Genomic DNA, 24,842 nt, shown 5'->3' on the forward strand with positions numbered 1-24,842 from the left:
CTTATATGCTATTTAAACCAGTTTCGTGTTCTTCCTGATTTCTTCATTAATGAGATAAATAACCTGTTGACAAGTGCTCATTATATGTTTTATGAGAGTCACATTTATACTTCAGAGGATGATTGCTTAAATACTTGTTAAAAAGAATAAAGTCACATAAGCAATTTACACACACTTTATGTGTCAAAGTGTCCTGATATAAGTACAGGTTCATAACAAATGTGTAGCGTCCTTGACCGTGGGATTCCCAGTTCCCAGGCATTGTGCCATAACCTTGAGTTTTTGAACGGATATGGTTTAAAGGGTGAGACAGGCAGGAATGCATATTTTGTTCCAGATTTGTCTGACATTTAAAAGGCCTTTGTCCTTTAATTACCTCAGTAATTAATTAAGACTAACCAAATACGTTATCAAGTTCATTTTAAAGAAGAGGTTGTAAAACCAAATGCGAGACAGAAATTTCTTGGTAACTCCCGTAATTCTGAACTAGTCTTGGTGTTCACACTTAGTAGACTACTGCTTTATTGTAGTTTCTACTGACAGCCTGTAAAAACAACTAACTGAAGAATCATCTGGAAAGTTTTCCCTTAGTGTTTTTCACTGAATTATTCTCCATAATTTTCAAGATCAAGTCTAAGATGAGACTCTTTCAGATGAGATTTATAAAAGTTTAAATTCAGAGACAATAAATGGAGGATAAAAAGAAAGGAAAAATAGTAAAGACATGCACTTCTGTGACCCCTTATAGACATCATGCTGAGTAATGGTACATGTCCAGAGAGTAACTCCTTGTTTCCAAGTATATCAATTTCAAGTGTTAGAATGTTTGGGAAAGCAGCGTATATTCACACATTTCAGCTAATCAATGAAATTTCTTATTTCTAATAGGCTTCAAAATAATAGGTCTGTTAAGCATTCTTTTATGTTATTGTTGGTTCTTTTGTTTTTTTTTTTTTTTGTATGTGTGTTTGTTGTTGTTGTTGTTATTTTTAGAGAGGGTCTCACTCTGTCACCCAGCACCCAGGCTGGAGTGCAGTGTCTCAATCATGGCTCATTGCAGTCTTGACCTCCCAGGCTCAAGTAATCCTCCTACCTCAGCCTCCCAAGTATCTAGGACTACAGATGTGTGTGCCACCATACCCAGCTAATTTATTTTATTTCATTTTTTGGTAGAGACGGGATCTTACTATGCTGCCCAGGCTGGCCTTAAACCCCTGGGCTCATGCTGGCATTACAGGCATGAGTCCCCATGCCTGGTCTGTTTTTTCATTCATTCATGAATCAAGCAGAGAATTTGCAATCATTTCCACTATTTTCCCTCATCTCTCCAATATCTTAGAGAGAGGAAGAAATTATTATTCCTATTTTAGAAATACAGAACATAGATCTGCCCAAGTATTTATGGAATCTTCTTAAGTCTGATATATTATCAAATCCAGCTCATTTATCACTTCTAAACTTCCTGAGACACTGCCAGGAGATAAGGGTTTCTGTAAGTTTGTAGTACTGACTTCGTAGCCAGCCTTTCCACATTCACTATCATTATCATGGTGTAGGCTGTGGCTTTTCTGACCATTTCTTGGTGTCATGGGGTTCTCAGGAGGCCCTCAGGGGCTGCTGGGCTGAGAAGAGATTAATGTAACCAGGTGTCACCCACAAATCCCCCCCACCACCTTCACCACACATACACTTAACCAGAGAAACTCTACCTGTGGTTGCCAATTCCTTGGTTGGAATATTCTCCCTCCAGAAATTCACATGGCTCACTCAACTCATTCAGATTTCTTCTCAATATCTCCTCCTCAAAGAGGCCTCTTTTAGATCACTCAGTCTATACCATCCCCAATCCTCCCCACACCTCCAGCCATTCTGTCTCATAAACTCACTTTAGTTTTCTTTATGAACGTATCACTCCCTGGCTTTATAGTATCTACGTATTTATTTGTTTGTCTACTGTCTGTGTGCTGGGTCCTCCACTGAGACCAAAGTTCCAAAGGGACAGAGATTCTGCTTAGTCTGGCATTATATCCCAAGGGTGTAGTAAAGCCTGGTGCATCATAGCTACAAATAAATATTTGTTTATGAATAAGTGAATATATTCAGATTATTTTTAAGATTGCAGATTTAGAAAATGTTCTGCTGCTAAGGTAATTGAGAGCCAGTGGTTTCCACCCTTGCATTTAGATAATTTCACCTGGTCGCCCTGACTTTAGCTTCTCTGTCATTTTTGTGTTCTATACAAAAATGGACTGACTATATTTTATGTGGCTAATGTCACTTCTCTGTTTAGAATCTCCCTTTCTAGGCTGGGTGGGGTGACTCATGCCTGTAATTCTGACACTTCGGGAGGCTAAGGCTGAAGGATAGCTTGAGAACAGGAGTTCAACACTAGCCTGGACAACATAGCAATACCCCACCTCTACAATAAATTAACAAAAAATTAGCCAGGCATGGTGACACATGGTTGTAGTCCCAACCACCTGGCAGGCTGAAGCATGAGAATCATATGAGCCCAGGTGTTCAGGGCTACAGTGAGCTATAATCGTGCCAGTCATTGTACTCAAGTTTGGGTGATAGAGACAGACGCTTTCTCTATTAAAAAAAAAAAAAAAAAAAAAAAAAAGCCTCCTCAGATACTTCCCCCCTCCAGGATGCTTTCCCTAATCATATCAATGGAAAATAAATATCCAAAGCAATTGATTTGCATTATTCTAGTGGCATGTGTAACATCCTGATTTGCTTAACAAATGTTTGTTATGTGTATCTTATTTCATTTACTAGCTTGTAAATATCTTAAGAATGGGAACTGGTAACTTATCAACTTGATCAAGTAAACAATTACTGAGCAATCATTGAAAAATGGATAAAAGTGTAAAGAATTTAGTTTTTACTTCTGTAAATCCCAAGTAAAATCTGTTCTCCCATCTCTAGGCCTGATTGAGCTTATTCATATGCCCATAAAAAGCAATTAATTGGTAACAAACAAGCCAAATATGGCTCAGATACATGATGTATACAGAGGAGATTTTGTTTTAGTAGCTTTGGGACCAAGTCAGTCAGAAGTTAAGAGATTGAAGATCTGACTGTGACTTCCAGTAAAATTGTCAGTGAAAGCACAGCAAAGAAAAACATGGTGTTTCCTTGAGTACATAAAATAAAAACTCTTTTTGCCTGAGTTATGTGGATGAAAGCAGAAGTTTGAAGTTTGCTTGTTTGTTTTGAATAAGCTGCTTTAAAAATGCTGGCTGTAACTGTTCATAAGCAAGTTTTTTCAAAAATAAACCTGTTTGTATTGAGATATGATTGACATATGATAAACATATTGAAAGCATACCATTTGATATATTTTGATGCATGTCTACTCCCATGAAAGCATCTTCATAATTAGAATAATGAATATATTCATCACACCCAAAATTAAAGGCAAGTTTTAAAACCATTTATTTTAAAAATTAATGTACTATAAAATTGACATTTTTGTACATGGTTTTATTAATTCAAATACATGTATAGATCTATGTAACCATCCCCACAGTCAGGATAAGGACCATTTCATCACCCCAAAAATCTGTCCTCACATACATATAGCCTTTCTCCACCATTCATCCTTGGCAACCACTGATCTGTACTTTATCTCTATAGCTTTGTCTTTTCTACAGTGTTATAGGAATGGAGTCCTATAAGTATGTACCATTCAGAGATGAGCTTCCCTTACTCAGCATAATGCCTTTTATGTTCATTCTAGTTGTTACAGGTTATCAGTTGTGTGTTTGTTTATATTCTTTTTTCTCTCCTTACTTTCTTTTTTGGCTGAGTGGTTTTCCTTGTCTAGATAAACCATAGTTTGTTTATTCACTCCCCTGCTAAAGGACATTTAGGTTGTTCCTGGGTTTTACTATGTATAGAGCTGCTATAAACATTTGTGTATGGGTTTTTATGAAGATAGGTAGCTTTCTTTTTAAGATTATTTTATGCCTCATTTCATAAATAATAACGGGATGAGAAATTTTTCTGTCTCCAAAAATGGGAGGAGTTTCAGATGAATTTTTAGAGAGTTGGACTCTCTCAACAGGAGGATGCAATCTTGCCCCATCCTTCATGGCCAGTGGTTCTATCTGCCATTGTTCTATTCCTAGTTTTCCAGATCACATAACTCTCTAAGACAATCCGGTGCTGCAGTAGGAGTCCCTATGCCCCTGTTTTGATGTGTTATATGGCACGTATTGAGTACATACATACATCAGAGCAAGTAATTTCACACATTCTGGAGCCGAGAATATTTTTGTTCTAATTAGTGAAACATGAGTGAAAGAAGCTGAAATTTTGCATTGGTATGGAAGGTAGGTCTGAAAATTAGAAGAGAGAATTGGAAGAATTCTCAATCAGTAATTGACAGAATTGGAAATAACTGTTATGTGTTAATGTTGGAATCTCATAATTCTCTAGCAATATAAATCTTGGATTTATAATTTATTTATTTATTAAATTCAATGAATATATATTGAACACCTACTATGTCACAGATACTATTATAAATGTATTTATTTTTACTATATTTTAATTATATTAGCATCTTATTAACATATCATTGAAACGTCTTCTTTTCCCCCCATAGGAGTCAATTTTACAGCTCAATCCCAGTCATTTGCTGTCTTGCCTGTGACTAGGAAGGAGAAGTCGACCATCATCCTGGCTGCTTCCCTGTCCTCTGTGGCCTCATGGCTGGCTCTGAGCTGTCTGGTGTGCTGTTGGCTTAAAAGAAGCAAAAGCAGAAGTATGTAGATTTTTTTAAAAATTTTGGAATGAAAATTTCTGAAAAACAAAGTCATCATGCATAACATATTAATGATTCTTTTTCTTTCCCCAAAGACAAATTTTTGTGAGCTTCTCTAAAATATAAAATTACACAAAGCCAAATTGTTCAATTAATACATTAGAGAAAAGGATTGCCTAATCTTGAGTAATAATAGCAATAATCATAAAACCTCATGTTTACTAAATACTATGGAACACATTCTGAGCACTTCAGATAAAGGAATTTCTTTAATCTGCACAACAACCCAATGAGGTGGGTGATAAATATTGTGCCTGTTATTATGTATGTAGAGAAAGAGGGACAAAAAGGGTAAGTCACCTGCCCAAGGTCTCAAAATCATGAAGAAGCCAGGCAGTTTGGCTCTAGATCGCATTCTCTGAAACACTATACTCCATTGCCAGCTGAGCCTTCAAAAAGTGAGTTAAAGAATCAGGGAAAACCAGCACTTTGAGAGGCTGAGGCGGGTGGATCACCTGAGGTTAGGATTTTGAGATCAGCCTGGCCAACATGGTGAAACCCCATCTCTACTAAAAATACAAAAATTATCTGGGCGTGGTGGCAGGCGCCTGTAATCCCAGCTACTTGGGAGTCTGAGGCAGGAGAATTGCTTGAACCCAGGAGGTGGTAGAGGTTGCAGTGAGCTGAGATTGTGCCATCGCACTCCAGCCTAGGTGACAGGACCGAAATTCTGTCTCAAAATAAATAAATAAATAAATAAATAAAATAAAATAAAAAAAGAATCAGGGGAAAATGTCATCTTCTCCTCTTCTCCTTTAAAATAGGAGAGGGCTTAGTGTTTTTTGTTTTTGTTTTTGTTTTTGTTTTAGCATAGAAATTAAGTATGTTCCTAAATATTTCCCAGAAGTGGATGCTATTTTTTAATATTTTAAAGCTGGAGACTTGTAGTCACTGAGGGAAAGAGGCTTTGTAAATGAAGCTTCTTTCTATCTTAGAGTGGAGGAGACAGGTGAGCAGATCAGGCATTGGCAAATTCCTTATTCCACCCATTCCTCCAACCCTAGACCACCCAATGAGTGGAAGAAATATTTGTGTTACTAGGAGGCCCTACAAAACCAAAGTATAAGCAAGAGTGAAGTTTAAAAGAGGGAAAATAAAGAGAGACAAAGACAAAAGATCAAAATAAAGGTGAGAGAAAGTAGCATAGTCCCACTACTACAACATTCACTGGGCTTGGAACTCTGAGAGATGCTTGGGAAAGGAAGCTCCACTGGATACATTTTCTGTATTTGAACTGAGCTACAGCCTGGTATCCCTGCTTCTCTCTTCATCCTGTTGATCTGGACTGGACTAACTACAAGGCAGCTCCTTGTCTTTCTAAAGAAGAATGGGATCTTGACCTTGTTCTGCTTTGTGTTGCTGTGATTTGCAGTTTTTTGTTTTTCCTTCTTAAAGTTCTGTCTACATTCAGTGTGTGTAGTACTGTCTGCTTGTAAGTAGAATTTTCATAAATTTTTATCTCATGTAATCCCGTGAAGTAGGTGATTTGATTCTCATCTTCCATATTGTATCTAAACCAAGCAGCCATGCAGGGGTCTCTCCCTAAGGTCTAACCTCACTTTTAATCCTAAGCTCTAGAGATGGCTTTTTCTAACTCCTAAGCTCTGCTAACTCCACTTTTGATCTCCCAGCCCTAGACGTGGCTTCTTCCTGCATTTACAAATATATCTATTACTTCAGTGTCTTACTGTTGCTCTTTCAACCTTTCAATATCTGTGGACACTTTACCTTGTATGATATCCCCATATTTTCCTTACTGGGCACAGACTCCTAACTATGTTAAACAAACAAAAAAGATGTAAAGAAATTACAAGGAACTTTATGAAAGTTTTACAGTAGTCAGATCTGTATAAGTGATTTGTATTTCCTTCTTTATACCTTCTGTATTTTATATTTATTAAGTTTCTAAAATTAGCATTCATTTCTTCAGAATCAGAAAAATATATTGTTCCATGACTTACTCACAAAAAAGGATACTCTGGTTAAGCTATATGCTCTCTGTGTCTGTCTTTTTCAATTTGGGTCTAAGGATCTTGTTGTACTTTCAACGATTGTTGAGAATCTAAACAACTTTTGTCTATGTGAGTTCTATATCCATTAGTATTTCCAAATTAGAAGTTTAAACAGAAAATTTTAAATTTACTCATTACCTTATTTTAAAATAATATATGCATTGCATGTAAACATAACATTTTAAATTAAAAAGTTGTAGTTTCAAACAATATATAGTGAAAAGAGTGTGGTATTCTTACAAATCTCTTTAATGTCTTCCTTAATGGGCAGCTGGAATCTCTTGGCAGCTTCTGTATTCGACCTATTGCAATATATTGTTTTTGCTGAAGTATATGAAGAAAACCAGCCTCAGTCAGATACACTGTAGAAAAGGCATGAGCATTTTAATAGCCTTTACAGATAATAGTGGACATTCTTCTTTCCTACTGCACCCAGACTTGACAAGAAGTAGTTACTTAAAGTGCCATCTCAATGTCCTTTTTGTACTTTGTTACATGAAAATCCACCAGTCTCATCATATACTTTGAATGGAGCTTTCATCCATGCGTTATGCTTTGACCATTTTGAAAATATTGTTTCATGGAGTCGTGAAGATCTTCTCGACATTGACATATTTTATTCTACTATTCAAAAATATCACATTTGTTAATAACATGAATCATTAAGAATTAGAAACCTGTGACGCTCATGCAGTTGATACAAGTTTTCCCAAATTCCAAGTTTCCCATGAAAGCTTGAATTTTATCACTGGCAACAAACATTGTAAGTTGTTTCTGTTTTACAAGCTCACTTCATTCATTTGAGAAAAAATGAAATCTACCAAATACACAAGTATGAATAACCATAATTTCTCAATCACGTTTTCAAGCTCTTTCAAGTAAAAATGGTGTTCCATGAAAAAATAGCTAGTTCAGCTCAAAATTCAATTGTAAAATTGCTTTTTCTTGGGAAAAATCACATATGGATTTTAAATAAAATTTAATTCTCTTTACTGCTTTATCAAAGATATTCTTAAGTAAAATTGACTTTTGTCTTTTCTCTTCTTGTTGGATTTTTGTTTTGTTTTGTTTTACTGTGATTTTATTTCAGGGTATATCCCTCCTGATCATGCCTATCCAAAAATATATACCTTGTGGTTTTTACTTGCATTTCTCTAATGATTAGTGATGATGAGCATTTTTTTCCACATACTTTTGGCCACATGTATGTCTTCTTTTGAGAAGTGTCCATTCACGTCCTTTGCCCATTTTTTAAAATGGGATTGTTTGCTTTTTTGATTTAAATTCTTATAGATTCTGGATATTAGACCTTTGTCAGATGCATAGTTTGTTAATGTTTTCTCTCATTCTGTTGGTTGGTTGTCTCCTCTGTTGGTAGTTTCTTTTGCTGTGCAGAAGCTCTTTAGTTTAATTGAGTCCTGCTTTTTTTGTTTATGTTTTTGTTGAATTTGCTTTTGGAGGCTTCATCATGAAAACTTTGTCAAGGCCTATGTCTGTAATGGTATTTCTTAGATTTTCTTCTAAGGTTTTTACCATTTTGGGTCTTATATTTAAGTCTTTAATCTTGCATATAGTGAAAGGAAAAGGTCAAGTTTCATTCTTCTGCATATGGCTAGCTAGCTATCCCAGCACCGTTTATTGAATAGGAGTCCTTTCCCCATTGCTTGTTATTGTTGGCTTTGTTGAAGATGAGATGGTTGTATGTGTGCAGCTTCATTTGTCTATTTGTCTATTGGTCTGTTGTCTATTTGTCTATTATTTTGCCAGTACCATTCTGTTTTGGTTACTGTACCTTTGTAGTATAGTTTAAAGTCTAGTATGTAATAAGATACCATCTCATACCAGTCAGTATGGCAATTACTAAAGTTAAAACAGTAACAGATGTTGGCGAGGTTGTGGAGAAAAGGGAATGCTGATACACTGTTGGTGGGAATGTAAATTAGTTCAGCCACTATGCAAAGCAGTTTGGAGATTTCTCAAAGAACTTAAAACAGAAGTTTTCAACTCAGCAATCCCATTATTGGGTATATACCCAAAAGAATATAAATCAGTCTACCAGAAGGACACATGCATTTGTAGGTTTATTGCAGCACTATTCACAATAGCAAAGACATGGAATCAACCTAGATGCCCATCAAAAGTGGACTTAATAATGAAAATATGATACATACATACCATGGAATAGTATGCAGCCATAAAAAGAATGAAATCACATCCTTTGCAGCAACATTGATGCAGCTGGAGGCCACTAAACTAAGTGAATTAATGCAAGAACAGAAAACCAAATACTGCATGTTGTCACTTATAAGTGGGAGCTAAACATTGGGTACACATGGACACAAAGAGAGGAACAATAGAAACCAGGGCCTACTTGAGTGGGGAAGGTGGGAGGGGGGTAAGGGTTGAAAAACTATCTGTTTGGTACTATGTTCACTACTTGGGTGATGAAATCATTTGTACACCAAACCCCAGTGACATGCAATTTACCTGTAACAAACCTGTACATGTACCTGCTGAACCTAAAATAAAAGTTGAAAAAGAAAAAAAAGATCTACTTCCCACCCATAACTACCTCTTTTTCATGCCATGTCATAGCATTACTTTGCCATATTACAAATTTATTTGTTTATCCTCTGCCATCCAAACTAGAATAAAAGCTCTATCAGGGCAAGGATCAGATCTTTTTTACTCATCATAGTATTCCCAGAGCCTTAAACAGTGCCTGACATGAGGAATGTAAATATATTTTAGATGAATGCATTTATTAAGTAGATGAATAGAAGATGAAGTACCTCTTCAGCCAGGGATAGACTAAAGATATACAGTCTTCAACTAAAAGCCCCGCTCATCTTGCATTCGGTGGCTTGTACTGGTCTCAATTCCTTGGTATTGATATCATACTGTAGTTACACAGGTTGTTAACAATGGAGAAGACTGGGTGAAGATGCTTGCATCCTCCCTGTACATTTCTTGACAACTGCCTGTGAATCAATATTCATTTCAAAATTAAAGACTAAAAAGTATTAATAATATTCTGTCACTAGCTAATCAGTTCTGTCCAACAGAAGTATAACATGAGCCACACATGCGAGACACATATATAATTCTCTAGTAGCCCTTTAATATATCAATAATGTTATTTCAACATGTAATGAATATAAAAATATTAGGTAGTTTACACTTTTTTGAAAATTGACTGTGTACATTATACTTACAATACATCTTAATTTAGCTAGCAACATTTTAAGTGATCAGTAGCCACATGTGTCTGCTATTTGTATAGTTTTATACCATAATGTTGGTGGTCAGTATATAGGATTTTATGGCATTATTTCTTGGACTCTGAATATGTTATATGCATTCTATTGCATGTATATGATAATTATGGGACAAGGATACATACAAGGGAAACACCTAAATGCTGATGGTCCCACTTACAAATAAAAATGTTCTTTTTGTCTGAACAAAAAAACCGCTTCTTTTTCTCCATTAATACAGAAACAAAACCTGAAGAGATTCCCGAATCCCAGACTAATAATGAAAATAATCATATCCACACCTCATCCAAATGCCGAGAATCACAAGGGCCCAAAAAAGAAGACACTGTGGTGGCAGAAGGTAAGCTTAGAGGTGGAGATGATCCCCACAGGACAGACCCGTTGTGGACCGACTGAGCCTCCCTCTCCTTCAGCTGTGTTTCTGAAGCAATTTCGTTTGTAGCCCCTTCTTAGTCTTTGTTACTTTCCTTCAAAGAAATATCGCAGCAGAAAAATACACAGATCTGGCTGGTTCACTCATCTATTCACCAATTATTTGAATTGATACATATACTTTATATATATATATATATATATATATATATATATATATATATAAAAAGATTATCGGTTTAACATTTGAGTTCGTTACATAAAGGGGAAACCAGAGTATAGGCATATAATCTTTCCTTTAGCTATTGCAAAGCTGCCAATTTGGCAACATTATTGAATTTGGGAAAGAAGAGTACAGTTGCCAAATACAACTATGCAAATTAGATTGAGTACAGGACCCTCGACACATGAGTCAGCTTTGTTAAGCTGTGCTTTGTTGTTTAGCTGTACTTTCAGCAAAATGTATTATTTGCCTCCGTGGTGTGTTATGCCAGATGATATTACTTGTTATATTGTTAAATTGCCATTAGAATTAGTGCCAGACAGAGAAAAGATAAGCATTTGCCTGGGATGAATGCTTTGCCCTTATCTGACTAAGAATGCTGCAAATAGAAAGACTGGGCAGAGCACAAGATGGCTTTGCCAAATATAGGTATGATACATGAAAAATATTCATATAATTTCCCTAGGCCTGAAACATTTAAAAACATGTACTTTAAAGAGTCAATTATCATATTTTCTGCTTCAAAAGGCTTACCTGTCTTAGTGGTTCTGAATGTGTGTTTAAGCAAAAAATAGCAGCCCAATGTTATTCTGCCTCTAAGTAGCTGAGTAAGATCTTTCATGTGTGTGTGTGTGTGTGCGCGCGTGTGCGCACGCATGAGCATGAGTGTTTATCTGTTTGCTTGTTTGTATATCTTTCCATGAAGGAAATAAAAGTTTGTTTGTTTTTTTCAATTTTCCCAACATATTAGCCATACTCCAGTTCCTGGACCTGCACCAAAAGGTGGTAGAGGGTGTGGGGGTGTAGATGGGAGTAGTATTGAAAAAAATAGAGAAAGAGAGAAGGGGATGGGAATTATCTGAAGGTTCCATCTAAGATTATTCTAATTTTGCTTTTTAGAAGCCTCTTGACCATATTATTGCATGTAAACTCAGGACAGGTGTTTGAACCCTGCCATCTGAATAGCTCTTCGTATTCAGCTGCCATCTACAGAGAATGGCAGGAGTGGTACTAATCTCTCTCTTAATCTCATATGGCTATCTTTGTGAATCTCAGTGGCCCGCTTAAATTAACTACATTACGCAGTCTACAGTGCCTAACTGTTTTATTAAGGAACATTTTTTGTGTGATGGTTTATTAATAAATTAAGAATGAGACAGGGACAAGACTCTCTGGAAAAGTTTAGATTGAAGAGAGGGGAGCATCAAAGAGGCCATTTTATTAGGACATACAAGTTAAAAATAGAAAGATGTGTTATCCGAATCCTCCTCTGGGGATCACAGCAGATTTGTTTCCTTATCTTCTAAGCTTTGTACAAATCTGAAGAGTATCGTTTTGAAGACAAATAATGAGGCATCTCCTGCTTTTCTTTGGAAATTATTACCAGCTATGAAACACCTAATTATTGGTAACTTTACATACATTTTGTTTTATTCTGTTATTGCCATGGCACTTTAGTTTCTCTTTTCCCTCTGTGTTTTTAAGCTTTTAACATTTGCTGATAAAGTGACTGACTGTTTCTGTCTTCAGCACTTTGCCTTCACTAAGCACTACCACAGCACTTAGGATGATTGAGCTGTTGGAACCGAGCATGACTACTAGATTCAGATTATAAATTTACCACATTACAGCTTTTACCAAAAATTGCATGGATACAGTCAGGATGCCAGAAAATTGTGATGGGGGAAGAAGAGAGTAAAATATACATCCCTCCTATTTTACTGTCACCAGGGTTTTTGATATCAAGAGCCATCTAAGCCCTCTTTTAAAATTCATATCTGCTAATGTCACTCTTCTACTCATGAAATTTAATGAATTCTCATTGTCAGTTGGAGAATCAGGATAGTGTGACATAAGAGCATAGAACCCAGAAGTCCAACAGACTGAGTTTAAATCTGACTCCCTGTTGACAGACTTTGTGGCCTCAGGTAAGACAACTAACTTCTCTGTGTGTTTCAGTGTCCTCATCAGTAACATGGCCCTAGTGGTACTGGCCATAGTTATGGTTATCATACAGAATAAGTGAATTACTGTCAGTAAAGAGCACAGAACAATTTCAGGCATACTATGTGGGCTATATATGTGTTATTTATTATTGGTTTAGAAAATGTTATTTAAGATTCAAAGCCCTCTAAGCCTTGACTCTATCCAATATTTCCAACCTTATATTGGGTTTTCCTCTCTTGCCCATGCTTACCCTCACCACACTAACTCATCCATCCCGGGATTAGTCTAATATCTCCTTGCTCATTTACTTGCAGTTTCTTCCAGTTGGATGGTTTGTCTTCACCTGTTAAAACCAGCTCAAGTTTTAAGCAGTAGCTGAGGTGCCTTTTTTTTTTTTTCCAGAATGTTCACAACACAAAGAAATGATAAATGTTTGAGGTGATGAACATGGTCACTACCCAGATTTGATCATTATACATTGTATACATGTATTGAAATATAACTCTGGGCTGGACACAGTGGTTCACGCCTATAATCCCAGAACTTTGAGAGGCCGAGGCGGGAGGATCACCTGTTTACAGGAGTTTGAGACCAGACTGGTCAACATGGTGAGACCCTGTCTCTACTAAAAATACAAAAAATAGCCAGGCTTGGTGGCATGCACCTGTAGTCCCAGCTACTCAGGGGGGCTGAGGCAGGAAAGTCGCTTGAACCCGGGAGGCAGAGGTTGCAGTGAGCCGAGATCGCACCACTGCACTGCAGCCTGGGCAACAGAGCAAGACTCTGCTCCCCTCCCTCCAAAAAAGAAATATCACTCTGTACCCTGTAAATAGGTACCATTATTACATGTCAACTAAAAATTAGAAAACAAAAGCTTTCCTCAACCCCTTTCTTCTCAACCAGAATGAATATTTTCCTCTTTGGGTTCCAAGTATACTGAGTGAGTGCCTTCATTGTAGCACTTCTGGTCTTCGTAATTCATTGTATGATAACTTTCTGTTTCCAAAGGTCAGTCGTTTTCAACCAGGAGAATTCTGCTCCCCAGGTAGGGTGACTAAAACACATCCTGGTTTTTCCCAGAACTCTCCCAGTTTTGAAACTGAAAATCTTGTGTCCCAGGAATTCCCTCAGCCCCAGACAAATTGGGATGCTTGGTCACTCTACTTCCAGAAGACATTTGCAGTGTCTGGAGACATTTTGCTGCCACAGCTTGGGAGCAGGGGAGCACCACTGGCATCTCGTGTGTAGAGATACATCTTATAATATCCAACACCACCCCACAGCAAAGATTAGCTAGCTCAAAACATCAGTAATGCTGAGGATGAGAAACCCTGGCAGAGGCTTTTACTGATCTTTGTAACATTTAGATGACAGCCTGTTGGAATGACTTAATGAATACAATTAGATTTCCTCTCCCAACGAATATTAAATAAATATTTATCTTCTGATGTTTATTTAGCATGTTATAAGGCTCCTTCTGTGTAATTATAAAGAGATGATATCTGGTCCTGTGCCCTTTATGAATTTTCAGTATGGTTGGGATACAAGAGTAATATTTGGGGGAAAATTAGAGAACAATTCCAGGCAACACGCAATTAAGTGTGAGGCAGTTAGAACAAACAGTGTGTATTTAAAAATTCAGATATGGGAGAGAATGCTAAAGGAGATAAAGAATGCTATTGTCCTAAGTTACATGTTTAGCCCCTCTAACTCAAAAATCATATCATACTGTTTCAAATCCCATTTGCAAAGGGCTTAGTTGTCCAGTTTATATAAACTCAGATTTGTAGAAATGCCAGGGAAAGAGTCTTGTTTGCTCTGTCAGAGCTCAATTTTGCATCACACATTCTCAACTGTTCCCTTCTTCTCTAAATTGGTTAATTGGCCCCAAATCTTCCAGACAAGACACAGAGTTATCTTTAACTCCTAGTTTTCCCTTTACCAGCCTGTCCTCTTGCTTATCCATTCTTTCTCTCCAGTGTCTGTTTTTTCTCTCTCCTCCTCTATACTTCATTCCACAGATATATCTTCAGTTTTATTTAATACACTCCTTACGGGGGTCTACTCCTTCACCCCTATCTCTTTTCCCTCCAAGACAATATTTTCTATGCGCAACATAGGCCTCCCCACATCAAAATGTCTTTCTCTAAAGTATCCACTTTCTCTAAAGTCTCCCTGATATGGTTTGTCTGTGTCCCCACCCAAATCTCATCTTGAATTGTAACTCCCACAATTCCCACGTATCATGGGAGGGATCCAGTGGGAAGTGATTGAACTTTGGGGTTGGTCTTTCCTGCACTATTCTTGTGATAGTGAATGAGTCTCAAGAGATCTGATGGTTTTAAAAATGGGATTTTCCCTGTACAAGCTGTCTTTGCCTGCTGCCCTCCATGTAAGATGTGACTTGCTCTTTCTTGTCTTCCACCATGATTGTGAGGCCTCCCCAGCCACGTGGAACTGTGAGTCCAATTAAACCTCTTTGTTTTGTAAATTGCCCAGTCTTGGGTATGTCTTTATTAGTAGTATGAAAATGGACTAGTACATTCCCATTGATCCCACTCCAAATCATATACTTTATCTTTTTTTCAAACTTCCTTATCTAGAAGGAATAGTTCCTTTCTCAACTTTTATAATACTTCTCACTTCTTTATTTAATACCTTTTGTATGTAATATAATATTTGTGTTCATCTTATACAGATCCTTTGGTAAAAATTCTGTATCTTTTATGATCCCAACACCACTGTTACCATAGGGATTTAGGGTATTAGACCAACGATAACTATTATTGAGTGAATGATGAAGACCTGGTGAAATGAGTCCCCTTCTTTCCATTTCCCTTTTCCAGAGACCCTTGGATTCCAGGAGTTATTACAACTGCTGAGAAAAAAAAAAAAGACCTGCCCCTGCCCCTCTTCTAAAAGAAATGTATTAATAGAAATTTTATCCAGGTTCACCAACTATACAAAAGGATGATGAATGCACATTTTTTGGGTCCTAACAGTGGGAAAATATGACTTCTTGCTTCCAGCCAATGCTTTCTTCTGGCTACTTTAGCTTCCTCTTCCAGTTTTCTTGCTACCACCTTTGTGTTTGCAGGACAGCCATTGCTGCTGACCTCAATATTGCTTTCTCCAAATTATGCACCAATCTTTGTCTACATCAATTTTCTTTATGGAATCCATGCATCAAATGTTGGAAATGAAAAAGTGAAGTGTAAGAAAGAGGCTATATATGCACATGTGACCATGAACATCTACTTCAAAGATTTCTTATCTCTACCACCTTAGAGATACATTGACTGTATATGGTGTTTTTTTGTAAATATAAAATATAAATAGCTGTCACTTTACCTTCTGTTGATACAAATGTATAAGAATGACAGGGATAGGGAAGGACAGAGATAGCTTCATCTGAAAGCAAAGGAGCTGAGAACTAGAAATTGTCTCAGGTTCTCAGGAAAGCAAAACTATGTTTGGAAATTATTAATAAATAACATGTCCATGTCATATAATTTAAAAAATGAATATTTTCTACTTTAAAACATGGATAAAATATAGTAGTTGTTCCAGAAGAAAACTTTAAAAAATAAGCAGGAATAGCAGCATGCCCACTGAATAAGATGAAGAGCCTGGTATAGTGGTATGCACCTGTATTTCCAACTATTCAGGAGGCTGAGGTGGAAGGATTGCATGAGCCTAAGAGTTTGAAGCTGCAGGGAGCTATGAAAATATCCACTGCACTCTAACCTGGGCAATGTAATAAAACCCTAGTCTCAAAAAAAAAAAATTTAAAAAGAATGAAGAGTTCCATTTCTATTTTCAATCAAGATCCAATATCATAATTAACAATGGAGTATTAGAGGAATTCATATTCAAATGAGGAAAAACACATAAGTCATTCTTACCATAATTTTATAACATATATTTTGGAATCATAAGAAATATAACATATATAAAACCAAATGACCAGGCATGGTGGCCATTCCTGTAATCCCAGCACTTTGGGAGGCCGAAGTGGGCAGATCACCTGAGGTCAGGAGTTTGATACCAGCCTGGCCAATATGGTGAAACCCCATCTCTATTAAAAATACAAAAAAAAAAAAAATTGCTGGATGTGGTGGCATGCGCCTATAGTCCCAGTTACTCAGGAGGCTGAGACTGGAGAAGTGCTTGAACCCGGGAGGTGGAGGGTGCAGTGAGCCAAGATGATGCCACTGCACTCCAACCTGGTTGACAGAGAGAGACTCCATCTCAAAAAAAATAAAAATAAAACAAATTAAGAGGACAATGTTGGAAGTTGTTTGCAGATGACATACTTTGTTAAGGATAACTTAAAAGATTCGACCATGAACTACCATGATTTATAAATATTTTGAATAACTCACTCAAATATAATGTCAGTCCAAAAAATTGTATAGGGCAATGGTATATAGTTAGAAAAAAGTAAAGAAATGTACAATAGAGACCAAAGGATATATTGCCTTGAAAAAAGTCTTAACCAGTGTTATGTTGAACCTATATAAAAATAAACTATATTTTATTAAATAGTATAAAGAGAAGACTTGAATACATAGAAATATAATATATTTCTAATTAGATTGACTATTATTGCAAATACCTCAGTTATTCTCAAAAAATGGGATTAATGCAATTCCAATCATTCTTTGCAATGTTGAATAGCATAAGATGGATTCCAAAGTTCATCAGAAAATATAGGCTAATGATACAAAGCCAATTTTCTAAAATAAATAGATTTTGTGGTAGTGGAAATGAGTAGCCCTATCAGGGAATTAATATTTATGTCACGTTCTTAAGATAATGTGATTCTGTTACAAGCATATATGGGCACATTAGTGGAAATAGCCCCAATTAGGTAGATATAGATATCATATATAGGTAAGTAGATAGAGATATTAGATATAGAAATGAAATATATAACAAAAGAGAAAATAAAAGTAAATATAAAGGAAAACAGTTTATAAAAGGTTTAGTCAATTCAACTATTTAGAACAGTTATCAGTCTAGATTCACATTTTATAAAATATAACAAAGGAAGTTCCAGATGGATTAATGAGTTAAATTAGGTTTACTAAAACACATCCATTTCTACAGTATCACAAATCAATAAAATGCAGATTACTTAAGATACAATGTCCTACTACAGACATTTTCCTTTTTATTTTTCTCTAATTTGTATGCCTCCTCATTTGTCATGTATTGCTTATTGAAAAGAAATAATATTTTTCACATAAAGGAACAACTTCTCTAGACAAGACAGAAGCGTTAGTATTTAATTATGGCATATACTTCCCTAACATGTGGGCAGGACTACCGTACCTTATTGACAAATGAGAAACCAAGATGGTTGATTCTTGTTGTTGATTGATCAGTTGTTCAAGATCCGCTTCAGATCCTGTTTAGACTCAAAGGTCCAGGCAATATATTAGGCTTTCTCTACTGAGTCCAGATCACCCAACACTGAATGTTACACATGGAACTAGGCTCAAAAAATATGAACAGGGTATGGAGAGGTAGAGAGAGAGAGGGGAGATTCATTGTTAATATTCTTATTGCAAAAGAAGCCAGTGACTAGTACCCACACAAATTTTTAAAGTCATAGGCACAGTGCATATTTGCTGCTCAACAGAGTTTTGGAAGTTGGAAGAGGCTAAGGGTAGCTGGAAAAGCTGTAGCTGACTGTGGGTGGACCTGAAAGAACCCAGAACCAGTGAGTCTTCCTTTCTGTAGAGAAGAGATAAATGTTCCCCGTATTGTATCCCATTTTCCCTAAAACTTGGTCAAATCCACCAGTGGGATTCTAAGAGGCATCGAGGAACAGTTTAAAATCCCATCTTTTCATTTTAATGGGGACTCATCAACAAGGCAGAGGTGGAAAGGAGGCATGCCAATTCATATATTTTGATACTCACTATTCTTCCTTCCCTAAAACCCAAACATTCAGCCGAATGCCTTAGGACACGTATCTGCTATAAATTCATTTTTTATCTAATTTGTCTGAGATCTAAGCTTCCTGTGGAGGTCCAAGATCAAAGGATTTGATTCCTTCTGATGTCGGCACTGACACATAATGTGTGCTGACTTAGTTCTGTCTATAACCTCACAGTGGGAGGCGGCCAGCCTCTCTGGGCACCTTTGCACAGTGAACTTTCATTTCGGCTGGGGAGTCTGTCAGGTATGTTGCTGATTGGAGCTGCCATGTAAATAATTCATGGTAGATTTTTAAATGTTTTGGGGTCTGCAAAGGAAAGCTATGCTTGTGTTAGTCTTTCATGAATAGATGCGGACTTAAAGAACAAGGGGGAAAAGATTTCCAATGAAGGTCCTCAAAAACAAGATAACAGTATCTTCAATGGATTGAAAATAGGCAACTTGCAGTGTTTGATTCCTCTTATATGAAGTGCTGTTGGTTTTACCAAGGGATTAAAATTCAAAGCCTTTCTTGCCCTTTTAAAGTTTGCCTCTACCTGACAATTTATTATTCTTGTTCTTTGGTTATTTCTGATCCTCATAAACTATGTCTTTTCCACCTGGTGGGAGAAAACTAATTATGGAGATGATGCCCAGCTCAGTGCTTGGCAGAGGACTGGGCATAATGAGGGAGCAAGGTTGACGGCACACAAACATTTCTTCCTTGAAGGAACTCAAATTCCTAAGAGGAAGATGAGACTGTCACATAAGGAAAAGGTGACCAATAATAGAAGAAACTGTGCAGGTCAAATGAGAAACTCCAGACAAGTATTGAGGGATAAATCAATGTAGTTTGAGCTGTCAAGAAACACTTCTGGGAGGAGCTGAAGGTCCCATAGGAAAACTGGGAAGTTTTTTAACCTGAAAGTTCTTATACCTCAAAGCAAGAGAATCATCCCATAGTTTGATGGCTGTAGAAGACACATGCTAGACAAACAGACTGTGGAACAGGAGAGAGAAAATATGAATAACATGGGCTTATCATAATGTTAATAGATGTGTCATGGAAATAATAGGAACAACATGATTATCTTATTTTACTGCTCTAAATCAAAAGCATTATATATGTGTGTGTGTGTGTGTGTGTGTGTGTGTATATATATATATATATATATAATGTTATTACTTTCTCTCATCCTTACCTCATTTTCCAGATTAAATTGAAGTGGGAAATTGATATTCTTTACCCTAATACTGTCTCTTACAGTATGAATCAGACAGGATTACTATCTCCTAACACAAACCAAGATAGCTCTCAACGAACTCAGGAGAAAAATAACAAAAAGCTTAATAAGTTAGGCATCTTCATTGCATACAAAGGAGTGGTTAATGTATTTGGTGGTGAGCTGTGAGAAAAGCAGGGATGGTAAATGTGGTAAACGTAGATGACAGTATTACCACCTACCCCCCAGGGTTTAGGACAGGTTCATCCTTTTTTCACTGTAAGGCATATGAACAGTGACCTTTGCATGCATGATATACTCCCATGCATGTATCCCACTGAACATTCTTAACTTTCCATTGCAGTCTTTATCTTTACACAGTATTATGTGGTGCCTAGATATCTGTTTATGTATATTGTACTCTTCTGAGTTGATGTTTAGTTCTGTTTAATAGAAAAATAAAATACAAATAAAATGTTGAGAGGAAATCAACTAAAACAACATTGCTAAAATAAATATATTTTAGTAAATTGTGAAGCATCACCTGAGAATAAATTAAAATTATACAACTAAAGCCCAGAGAGGCTGAAAAGATGAAAGTCATGAAGCCAGATAGCAGAAGGGGAACTTGAGCCTAATTTTGTGACTTGAGTCTAATGTGCCATCTCTCCTTCTACTGTTATGCAACCATACATGTACACACTCATATAAATAGATGTTTATGTGTTTATTTCTACAAATATTTATAGTCATGTTTTTATAAAACTAAAGATATTTAAATTATGAATTTGGCATAAAAGCCTAAGTGTTAGATAAGACTGATTTTTATAGTTCATATATCTTAACACAGGTGTGAGTTGGACCACTGGTAAGGCCTGACCATGGTCTGGTTTTTGCGTTGAAGCCTAGCCCTTACAATGAAAAATCCTCGTTCAGTTATCGATATCATATAAGTGTTTTTTGAGGAAGAAGTATTCCCAAATTTTTATTACATATTTGGAGTATCTAATAAAAGATATTTGGAAATCAAAGAGCTGATGTAATTCAATCTTTGATTTGACAGTATCTTGTCAGAAATGCTAACTATGCAAAATGTGTAATTAACTGGTTGAAAACTAAATCCATTTATTCCCCTATTTCTTTTCTCCCCAGATATGAGAATGAAGGTCATGCTGGGCAAGCTGAACCAGTGCCCCCACCAGTTGATGAATGGAGTGTCCAGAAGGAAAGTTAACCGCCACATTATCCGAGAGGAAGAGGCTGCTGTGCCTGCTCCTGGTACTACCGGCATCACATCCCATGGGCACACCTGTGCTCCAGGTGCTCCTGCCCAGCAGGTGTACCTGCAAGAGACTGGGAACTGGAAGGAGGGCCAAGAGCAGTTGCTCAGATACCAGCTGGCAGGCCAAGATCAGCTGCTGCTGCTATCCAGGCCTCAGACAAGAGAGGCAGCAGTTGCCAGGGCAAAGTTGGCTGAGTAAGCAAAGTGGCAGGTTGGGGCTTTCCCAAGAGAAGAAAGCCTCCTGTGGGGCCACTGAGGCGTTCTGCCTTCATTCAGTACACCTGAAAGCTATTCAGGAGCAACTGTGATCAGGGAAGGTGTGGGCATTTGGTCTGAAAGGCAGAATCTTCCAAATACTTCTGGATAATAAGCAGGGGAAGTGAGGACTGTCCTGCTGGGACAACTAAGAAGAGAGAATATGGACTCCGAATCCCTGTTTCAACTTTAAAATGGAAAACAGTAATATAAATGCTTATAGACTGAAAAATGTCTGATACATCTTTTGCAGCTATCACGATCCTAGTACATTGCCAGACAAATGATGGCACTTGTTAATTATTTACCAGTTTTTAACTTAAGCCTGATTTCAACAACTTAATAATGGCATAATATTGACTTATACCAGCAGGGGTTATTATTAAGCATTCTCTGGATTGACCACCCACAATGCTTTCAGCTTCTCTTATAGAAGGGATCATGAAAAGGTCTGGTCAGCTACAGTTAATTCCACACTGTTGGAGAAAAGCATTTCTTTATCCTGTAGTAACATTTGAAGGGACAGTTCAACACCCTGCTCTGTGATCTGTCAGAGCTTACCTTCCAACCACAAGGCAACTTCCTGGCTTTTTACAAGTGGATTTTATTTCATGGTTTAAATTCAATCATTATTGAGAGCCTACAGTAGTGTGAGCATATCAAATTTGCACTTCATGAGTATTTACACATGAAAATTGATATTCTCATGGGCTTTGCTGAGAGTTTAGTTAAGGACAAAGATGTAAAAATACCAAATTTGGGAAAGGAAATTGTCTATGGACCACTGTTGTGTTTTTCAGTGATTCTCTCCGTTAGTAGCTGGGTCACATTTACAACTGGAAAAGAACTACATTGGGAGATCAGAGATAGCCAAGTGGCCAGGTGGATGATCAGCTAACTCCTTTATCAGATAACTGCTTTTTGGAGAAGATGATGCATAAAACTGTGATACGAAGGAGAGGAGGGATTATGTCATATGCAACTGCTCTAGGCTGTGCTGGGGGTTTAAATGGAGATCATAATGAAGGCTTACCTGGTATTGATACATTTGGTAAGGGTGTTAGAGGCAGTTTCACCAAATTCACACATTTGTATAGGGCCCATTTCTTTTCAAACTGAAGAATACTTTAAACAGCCTGACTGTGTCCTTGGCTCTGGATCCAGAAGACCTTATGCTCCAAGCATGTAAAGAAAAGATGGAAGGAATGAGGAGAGCCTCCAAAAAGAGATTGCTCTCAGATTTTCCTGAAAATCCTGAAAACCAGGATTTTCCAATCTCTACAACGTTAATGGGTTGTTGTGTGGTTGAGTTGGAACAGAGAAAGGAAACACACTCTTTCATTGCTGAAATCTAAATTATGATGCCCTGGAATTAGTATTATGGGAAGTACTGGCAGAAAGTCGTTATGTCTGCAGGGCATCAAGGGGGAGGTGTGTCTCACCCTACTACCAATTGGCAGAAATGTTTTAACCTCTTCTTTAGGCATCTGGTGAGTATTTCAGATCTTCAGGCTGTCCCTGAAAGGAGGTAGGTAGCTTTGTCTGTGGTCACTGTGTTGGATCTGGAAGAAAATATGAGTAGACGTTAAGGCCAGTGCTCCCCAAGAGATTTCAGTCCAGGCTATCTGTGTTCAGGGAAGGATTTGCAAGAAATTGGTTTATAGAAGTTTACTCTGGAGGCACAAGCTGGCTGCCTGCTGAGTAAATCCTCTTTGTAGATGATGTATTTTGCTTGGGCACCAACAGAATTAAAAACAAAAAACAAAAAATAACTCGAATGACTTAGGCAGAACATGCCTTCCCTAGTTTAATTAGTCCCTGTTATAACCAGTTATTTATCTTTCTTGTAGGTTCTTGGTCTGTGAAATCATTTGCCTTTGCAATCTCTACTTTAGTACACTCGCTGGATCCTCAAACAGCTGTAAGCTTTTTGGACAAAAACATTTCAGAAGTGAAGACTTTTGAGGATTATAAAATGGTGGCAGTCTTAGTCCTTGCCCTACCTCAGTTTACCTGCACATTCTTTCTTTCTTTCATTTCTGCAGATTCTTTCACCACTTTTTAAATATTTTTTTCCAGGTATTTTTCCTGAGCTCTATACCATGCATAAATAGCTGCCTAGTGAGATTATCCAGTAGGTTATCCTATAGCTACTATGAAGTTAACACAGCACTAAAACCTGCTCCTCCTTGTGTTTTTTTCCCAATTCAGTGAATGACATCACTGCACTCAGACCAGAAATCTAGAAGTCAGTCATGACTCTTCATTCTATTTCACCCTTCGCAAAGAGCCGCCAGCTCTGTTATTTCTGTCCCTTGTTTACCCTTCTCCCAATTTTTATTATCTTCTTATTTATCCCCTATGCATCACAAGACGCATCTTTCTAGGAGGCATGTTTTATCCTATCCCTCTGTTTAGGAATAACCATAATTATCTTACTAATTCCATCCCAGAAAATCCTGTGATCCCTGAGGCCAGAATTGACTCTTTGGGCCTAAATAGCAGCTATAAACATCTTCAGTAACTTGCCAGGCTCTAGCATGTGGCATGGAATTTTGGCATCTAGCTAAAATCCCTCAACCCATAGTTAAGCTAGTCCTCTTTCTCTTAAAAAAAAAAAAAATCAGAGAATTGGGGAAACACTGAAAGCAAAGAGAGAGTAGCTCTACATTCATTCATGTCTGGAGATGAGCCAATTTGAGCACCACTGTAGGCCAACCCTAAATTTATTAAGATCATTAACATGGGTCACCCAGCAAATACTTCCCAGCAGCGACAATCTACACCCTTTATCTAAATAAATATTGAGATGTACTTTATTCCTGTGTTAGTTCAAAGAATCTCCTCTTGCCTCCCATTGCTGATTTTCTGTGTTGATGGACTCCTTTCTCTCAAGAGATTGGACAAGCTAAAAGTCTAGAGAGTTCAAAAGTGTTTGAAAGTACATTTTAACTGTTCTCACCACAAAAAATGCTATGTATGTGAGGTGATACATATGTTAATTAATTCAATTGATCCATTCCACAATGTATATATATTTCAAACTATCAAGTTGCATATGACAAATATACACAATTTTTATTTGTCAAATAAAAAATGTCTATAAATATTTGTGGATGTCAAAATTGAGGAAGAAGTATATGTGGAGCTACGGTTGTTTTGGCCATCTCTCCATGCTTTTTGTTTGGGGAGGGGGACTTTTCTGGGGGCGCAGGGACTGTGTTCAGGGAAAGTACCTGACCAACAGAACTTCATGTCTCTTCCAGAGTGAGAGACTCAGCTTATCTGATCAAGGTGGACTTGCCCTTCAATGGACTTGCTCTTGGTACTGCCCAATGAGGCCACCGAGGACCAAGATTTGAGCTCTCTCAGGGCCCACCCCTTTCAACAATTTAGTTGAATGACTCCCTTCCATCTATCAGTCTTACTCCAAATATGTGACATTACTATATATTGAAATGCATGCAAACTATATGCAAAAATGAGTA

General features: G+C 37.2%; 1 protein-coding gene across 1 annotated transcript in view; it reads left to right on the plus strand.

Moving 5' to 3' along the window:
* PKHD1 (PKHD1 ciliary IPT domain containing fibrocystin/polyductin) overlaps positions 1-24,461 on the plus strand; it is a 465,580-nt gene extending 441,119 nt beyond the window's left edge. Inside the window, exons 64-66 of the mRNA XM_077999818.1 lie at positions 4,616-4,774; positions 10,345-10,464; positions 20,970-24,461. Of these exons, the coding sequence (XP_077855944.1) occupies positions 4,616-4,774; positions 10,345-10,464; positions 20,970-21,298 (608 nt within the window). The 3' untranslated portion in view covers positions 21,299-24,461. The remainder of the gene's footprint in view (positions 1-4,615; positions 4,775-10,344; positions 10,465-20,969) is intronic.
* Positions 24,462-24,842: the final 381 nt, after the last annotated feature.

The sequence above is a fragment of the Macaca mulatta genome, chromosome 4 (genome assembly GCF_049350105.2).
Source record: "Macaca mulatta isolate MMU2019108-1 chromosome 4, T2T-MMU8v2.0, whole genome shotgun sequence".
NCBI classification, from domain to species: domain Eukaryota; kingdom Metazoa; phylum Chordata; class Mammalia; order Primates; family Cercopithecidae; genus Macaca; species Macaca mulatta.